The sequence below is a fragment of the Belonocnema kinseyi genome, chromosome 9 (genome assembly GCF_010883055.1).
Source record: "Belonocnema kinseyi isolate 2016_QV_RU_SX_M_011 chromosome 9, B_treatae_v1, whole genome shotgun sequence".
Taxonomy (NCBI): Eukaryota; Metazoa; Arthropoda; class Insecta; order Hymenoptera; family Cynipidae; genus Belonocnema; species Belonocnema kinseyi.
Window position 1 is genome coordinate 43358007 of NC_046665.1, and position 7820 is coordinate 43365826.

Here is a 7820-nt window from a genome sequence, read left to right on the forward strand (position 1 = left end):
CAAAATATTATAACATAAATCGAATTCTGAGGAATTACAGTCATAAATTGTAACTATAATTTTTTGTTTAATTTGTTTTTAAATAAGGTTCTCAAAGCACATGCGGCTTTGACGATTACATTCTTATTGCGACACAAAAACAAATTTGCTTTGTTTAACTTACTAAATAGATACATTAAGCCATAGGATTTTAATCCGTTCGTTAAAAAAAACAATAACTTTAAGTGGGAACACTGTCTCGACTTATTCTACCCTTCATATATAATGAGATCTTACGACACCGATTTATGCATTTGATCACACTACATAACAAATAGGGCTGAGAAGAAGATTATATAATACAGGGAAAAACTTATTTATCAACTATTCTACTGTGTCAATTGGTCTCAACATGAGGCTTGATAGATTAACAAAACATTTTAACTACTTTATAAGTTGTTCATAAATTTTCAAATTATGACAATTGTTTTCACTAGTACCAATTTTATACTGAATTACAACGATTTTAAAACAAAAATATTTTCTGTCTACAGAAAACAAAAATCTGTTAAAAACTTTCTCAGATATGGCATTTAAAAAAAATGCAATGTGACGCAACTCCCACAACTTTGAATTTCCTTCACGAATATTTAACCACCATATCTGATCTATCTGACACTACTATTTGACCTAGTTTCAAGAAAATCGCTCACACCGATAATAACTCTAATATTCCTGACCTGGAACCTCTCAGGTATTAAAGGGAAAATAAACATTCTTTGTCAAGATGTCCAGCATCTTCTTGAAATTTGTTTGAAATGTTACTTCTGTAACTCTCATATTTTTAAATGACTTGAATTTTCTTAACTTATAAGAAGTCCACTTGTGACTGCAGATGCATTGCGACGTGATGGATAGGGGTGATGTAGGGGTAAGGATATATCGCGTAGAGTGATTCTTGGAGGTGAAAGGGGTTGTAGGGTGAAAGAGGCCGGAGGCTTGATACGGGAGGGTGAAATGCGCCGCGACACGCTGCGGCGAAACGGGAGAGTTTCCTCTGCATCCGCAGCATCTGCTCTCTCTCTCTCTCTCTCTCTCTCTCTCTCTCTCTCTCTCTCTCTTCTCCCTTGCAATCCAGTACACGCTCACTACCGGTACTGGACAGTTCTCTTTACATAAGTAAAATCGTTTCCTACTTTCGTATTAACTAAAATCGTTTGTTTTATCTCAGTAATCACAATAATTTCATTGACAAGAATATACCCAATTTCAAAATTAAATTATTCATGAAATTGAACAAAAAACTGAATGAACTTTAGTTTACTTTGGCTCAGTATTCTGTTTTCGAAGCATGACCTATTCGAATACAAATTCTTTTCATAAGGAAGGAAACATTTTTTCAATAGCAACATTGTTTTGTATTTAAGAGAAATAATTTTACTGTTTGAAAAGACAATTAAAAACAAGAATTGTTTTAATGGTATTATTAAACATTTTTTATTTATTTTAAGGATTACTTTGTTTATTTTAATTTTAAGGTTTCTTGTCAATGACATTTTTTATCGTAGATTTTTAATTGTTTTATCTGGCGAATTGAACACGATAATATCGGAGACTCTAGAAAGTTCTCGATCCAACAAGCCTCCATTGGTTTGAGTGTCTACCTCGTTAAGTGCAAGTTGCTACTTTCGTGAATCGACTATTCAAGTAGTAATGCAAAATAGAAAATTATTAAAGCTCAAATATGATTTTACAAATTAATTATAAAACCGAATTGCATAGAAAAAACAAATTCTACGTTTATTTCGTGAAAATGAGTCTCACTTTCCAATTGTAATTAACTAATTTTAAAATACCTAATAACTGTTTCAAAGTATGTTTCAAGCGGTGGATTACTTCGTTAACTATTTGAAATTCTTACTTAATTTAAAAAATGGTTACTATAGTTAAAACTAATATACCATTAAATTAAATATAATTTGTAAGCCTCCAAATAATATTTACAATAATTTAATTGGGGGTAACTGAAATGGGAACAAAATGATGCTTTTTATAATATGTTAATTACAATTTTAATTATCATAATAAATAATTATTGACTGTCTCGATATCAAAAAAATATTTACTAACTCTGATTGAGTCTCGAGTATAAAGAAACATTAAAACTGAAAAAATGGTTTCATACTTTTACAAACCAAATCATTGCTTAAGAATACTTTAAAATTTTAAGTACACATTTTAATTTTAGATTTTGCTTCATTTTCAAATAAAAAACAAGTTTTTTTACACCAAACGTTAGATTAATATGTCTATAAACGTACAATTTTTTTTGTTTTGTAAAAGGTAACATTCTTATAGTCCTTTACAAACTTCTTATTATATATTGGAAAACTTGATATTTAAAATCTCATAAGTTTGTTCAAATTATAGAGCAAATGCAGAAGCTTTTTTTAAATTTATATTTCAGGGTTCATAAATTAAAAAATTAATTTTCTCCCTGGAGTATTATTGAAAAATTAAAAATTCGTTCGATAACAAAAGTTCGAAGATTCTATCGAAGTTAATAGCAGATTTAAGTGTGCAATATTCGCACACATATGAGAAACGGAAGTGCGCGACACTGTCGGCTATTTCTGTACTAATTAAGCGCAGTCCACCTGAAGGCAGATAGCCTAATTGGACGCGGAGATAGGTCCTCGCGTTACTTATTTAATCCGGAGAACAAATCCAATAAAAAAAGCCCCGAGGCATCAGACAGATGCATGTCATTCGCATTCAGTAAACAAAAATAAAAATATGACGAAAACAAAATAATAAAAATGCTTCTCCTCGATCCATCCAAGTCGTGGAGTCTCTGAGGCTGTTTATTTAATACTTAGAAATCACCAGCTTTACTGCCTACTGTAGCTGAGAAAATAATCCGAACCAGAATTCTACACTTTTATGACAAATTCTTACAGTACGTGACCAAATTCTCTTCCATGAGTGGCCAGAAGGGGAAATTGGTAAATGGAGATCAACGTTATGGATACATGCCTTGCCCATTACACGACACTGGTGAGCTGATTTTTATTTTTTCTAAATTTTAATATTTACAAAGTTAGAAACAATTAATTTTGTGACATTTTTAGAAATGTTACATATTTTACTATATAGATATTTGTTCCTTTCTCATAATAATTTTTCCGAGATCAAATCCACACCTGATACCTAAAAATGTTTCTAAAAACTGAAAAAACGAAGCTAATTTAGCTACTAATAGAAACACTGATTAGAGAACTGCTATTTTAGAAAAAAAAGCTTTTTTAACCTGACGTATGTAAATACCTGCATAAGTATATTCTGCATTTTATAAACATATGTCACTTCAAAAGTTTAGTTTCTATAGTTGAAATCGTTAAAACAATTTTTTTAAAGGATTATTTACTTAATTTCAAAATAAGATACAGTAGAGTTGCAGGGGACTATTCCCCGGAGAGCATAACATAATTGTTAAAATGATTATTTTTCAGAAATTTTTAACTTTTTTTATCAAAAATACGAAGTGTCTACTCGTCCCGAAATTCGGAGCGACTCTTCCACACTAAAAAATCACATAACATCGCTTAATGTTCCGTAGAATGATGAATACTGATACTCTTTCATTTGGTTTACAAAATATTAAAAACTTTTGGTGTTTTAGGAGATAAGTGTTCCTGATGTTTTTTGGCGAAAATTTGTATGAAAATGAAGATAAAAGGTCTCTTATTTTAATCCACAGCAGGAACTAACATCAATTTCAAAATTTTAGGCATTCCGAATTTAAAAATTTGCAATTGAAATAATTTTAAAACGTACCACTTTTTCATTAAACTCTTTTAATGATGACATATTTAAAATCATTATCTATTATCATATCATTTATAGCAGAAATTTTCTCAATTAAAATAATGTTTACTCTAAAAAATTTCAAATTAAGAATACCAAAATAAACGTTCAAAATTGAACAATTTCAAAATTAATTCATGTTTAAAATTCTCAGATCTAGTGTCACCCTGAAAAGAAAGTCTTCTTTTAAGACAAAAAATAGGCTTAATTGAATGTGTGACAAAATTAAACTGTAACAAAAGTAAGACTTGTTTCTGTTTAGAGAGTCGATAATGTTTAATTCAAAAGGTTTACAGAGCACACATATTAAAATGGAAAACATCTAAAAATGGAATAATTTCAAACTAAGACATTTAAACAAATAAATTGTTTTACCAAGTATTGAAGATTGAATTTACTGCATAAATTATAAAAAACACCGAAGTGAAACCTTAAAAATAGTAAATTTTTTAATTGAAAGCACTCGCAATTACGAAATTTTTTAACGAACCCCTACAAATTGTAAAACATTTCAGATCGCCATTTTTCAAGATTGGAGCTGTAAAGTTTAAAGTTCAATAATGTTGTGACAAAATCAAGCTTTACAAAAAAAAAGTTTAGAAGCCAAATTTTTCAAATATTAAAAACTTTAAATTATTGCCATCGAAATCCTCGAATGGATCAACTCCGTAGTCCCCTCCCCCCACTTTAAACCAGTTTATCATAATTTTAAAGTCCAAGCCAGTCCAAACTCAAAAACAAGATCACGCTTACGCGTCTGCGCTCACATCGTATGTTATTCTCTTCGTTTTGCTGGAAAGTATTACATTATTTCGAGGTGAAAAAACAACACCACAATAGTAAATAAAAATAATTAACGTGCTAAGTTCATAAAATCCCATTAACTTGATATAAAATAAATTTTTAATAACCTTTCATTAAAAAAATAAATTTAAATATGACACATCTAATATTAGTCCAACAGAGGTATCGGAGATTTCAAAATTAAATTTCCGAAATTCGAGTGATTTTGCGAATAAGTTTTACACACACTTGTACACGCTTGCAGGCGTATTAAAAGCAGGTGGGGTTCAAAATGAAGTGGTAAGATTTACGATGCGACTGTTATTAACACAAAATTGCAAGCACGTGCTCTACGTCAGTGGCTGACAGTTAAATACGGTTATTTTACTTCTAATTTCTAAAAATATCTTTTACTATTCTCTCCAACTTTCATACTGTCTTTTGCACGTTAATATATATATATTATTGTGTGGAATGAGTAATGTGCAATTTTATTTTCAAAATGAAAAACAAATATTTAAAACATCTAACCAATATTTTATTTATAATCTTCTGTTCAATTCAATTATGAAAATCAGGAAAAATAAAGACAAATAATTGGAAATCGAAAATACGTAATTTTGTACTGCATATTACCATTTGATAATTACTCTCCAACAAATTAATTTGCCTCATTTAAATATTTCCTGGAATAAAGTGTACATGTTTTGAATCTATGAATATAATACTTTAAGCTTTAAGTGAACCGTGTAAAGTCATGTTAAAAATGTACACAGTTCGGTTATGATATAATCAAGTTTTAAAAAATTTATCCTCTTAACTCTAATTACACTCTTCTGGCTCGAGTTTTACAACAATCTCAGAATCGCGATTTACCAGAAAAATTACAACTTTTCATATATTTAAATTTCTATTTCCAACCACAATTAAGCAGTTAATCTATTCTTAAATCAAAAGTACACTCAATTAAATAAATTAAATTACAAAACATTTTTTTACACTAACTGAATAGTTTAATTCATGAAACAACTGAATAAAAGAATTTATAATGGGATATCAAGCTACCTTCAACTACAAAATAATCAAGGTCAATTCGTAATTTCTCAATCTATCAAAAATTCTTTTAAAGCTACGCGTCACACTAAATACCTTTAAGCTTTGCAAACTTGGCAACAAAAACAAAGATCAAACTTGGAACAAGCAGTAAGTCCCTTGGCGTGAAAATCACAACATTAATTCTCTTTTCTTTTTTTTCGAGAAGAAAATACGTTTCACCGATGCTTAACGACCGTTACCGTAAACACCTTGAATTATTTATAAAGACGTGATACAGCCAGATCCTATAAATATCGTCGATAACTTTAACTTGAAGACGTATGCCAAGTAAATCGCGATACTCATCGTAGAAAGTACAACAGCAATGCGTTAGATGACCATGAATAAGCGCGACTTTTCACGAAATCAACAAAGCCTAATAAAGCTCGGAAACGATTTTTCATTCCCACGAAAGCAATTAATCCCAGTTAGAATGTCTTCAATTTCAAAAAGAGTATATCAAAACTAATGAATGAAAATTATTACTTTTTAAATCTAAAACTACAAAAGCTTAAAAAATGATACAAATAAATTTTTATAAATCCAGCAGAATAATGAGGAAATAGTTTAATAAGACTTAAAGAAAATTCAGAATAGCATATTATTTTCCTGGCACTGATTCGCTAGATGCAACATTCAAGATTCAAGAACATTAGCTGTTGCTGCATCAATAAAATTGATAATGAAAAGGCCAAGTTCCAAGTTCAGCTTTTGGCCAGACATTCAGGCATCCAGAGCCTGCAATTTTTTAAATTAATTTTATTGGACCAGCACCGCATCAAGTTGTGCCAATTTTTATGATCAATCATGAGATAATAAATTTGTTTTCGAAAGCATAGTCACGAGTCACACCGTTTCCAAATAGTGTAACTTGTCACACTAAATAGATTTAGCAAAACTCGTAAAGCTGGATACTTCCGGTTTCTTTATATTATGGTTACATGTATATAAAATATGAGAAATGATAGTCTTTAAACTTTTCATTTTTCGACCACAGCTGGAGACTTTTGAGATAGTAAATATCAATCTGAGAAGAGTGTAAAAATGTTTGTGGCTCTTAATTTATCTTGAGTCGTAAAAATGTATGACTCTATAATTCTTGTGATATATGCTATTGGGAGAAATACAACATTATTATCGATTAATTCAAACTTAATGTCTATTCATATTTTTTATTTTATGCAATTTATCTTAAGCCGAAAAATATATTCTATTTCTCATAATTTCGCCTATCCATAGGTTCATCATCTTTCAGTGTCAAGCAGCGGTGTAATTAATCTTCATTATCTATATTATATATTTAACAACCTATTAAGATAGTCAACTGTGACAGACTCAAGGGAGTTCAATTTGACACATAATTCATCTAATAATTAAACTAATTTCAAGAGTTAAAGTACTTTTTATAACATTATTGGTCATTCTTTTACATACATAATTACTCCTATGGCCATTGACTTCCTTGAAAACTTTAATATGAAACAAGCCTTACAAAAATACTGAAAAAGGAGCTTTCCAGTATTTAAATCTTTTTATTATCATGATTATACCATTAAGCCAAATTCTTTTCCGAGTAAGCGTAACTCATTAAGTAAGCGGACAGAAGTAGCTGATAAATGTATCTGGCAATCGCCCTAGGCGAAGAGCTTCACAAAGCCATCATTTATCATAGATCACATAAATATACGCAAACTGACTGATAATCTCGTAGAAAGATCAATATTCTTGACTCGAATCACATTCACTAAGTAAAACTCTTCACCCGGGATAATAGATTCTCTCTAAGGCCACTCCACCCCACTGTAACAAACTGTAACAAAATATTTCTACCCCCTCTCCCACTACTGTACGCAATTTATGGTTTCGAGAAATAACAGAGAGAAATAGAGAGTCACAATGCATTAGAAATATCAGTTGATAGAAACATGGCGCCCCCTACTCGCCCGTTTACCCTTGATGGCCATTTGATTGATATATATATATATATAATTATTAATTTGTCATAAGGACAACCGCAGGATTTCGCCGGGAGCGGGTGCTAATCTGAAAAATTGCACTCGCTTCCAGCGAAATCGCGGTAAAATTTCAGCCATAAC

General features: G+C 30.3%; 1 protein-coding gene across 3 annotated transcripts in view; it reads left to right on the plus strand.

The window, feature by feature from the left end:
* The first annotated feature begins 2652 nt into the window (after positions 1–2652).
* LOC117179576 overlaps positions 2653–7820 on the plus strand; it is a 70969-nt gene continuing 65801 nt past the window's right edge. For all 3 annotated transcript variants that reach the window (XM_033371514.1, XM_033371516.1, XM_033371526.1), the window contains exon 1: positions 2653–3036. Coding sequence is in view for 2 of the 3 variants with exons in the window: in XM_033371526.1 (XP_033227417.1) it covers positions 2961–3036 (76 nt within the window). In the remaining variant the exon portion in view is untranslated. The remainder of the gene's footprint in view (positions 3037–7820) is intronic.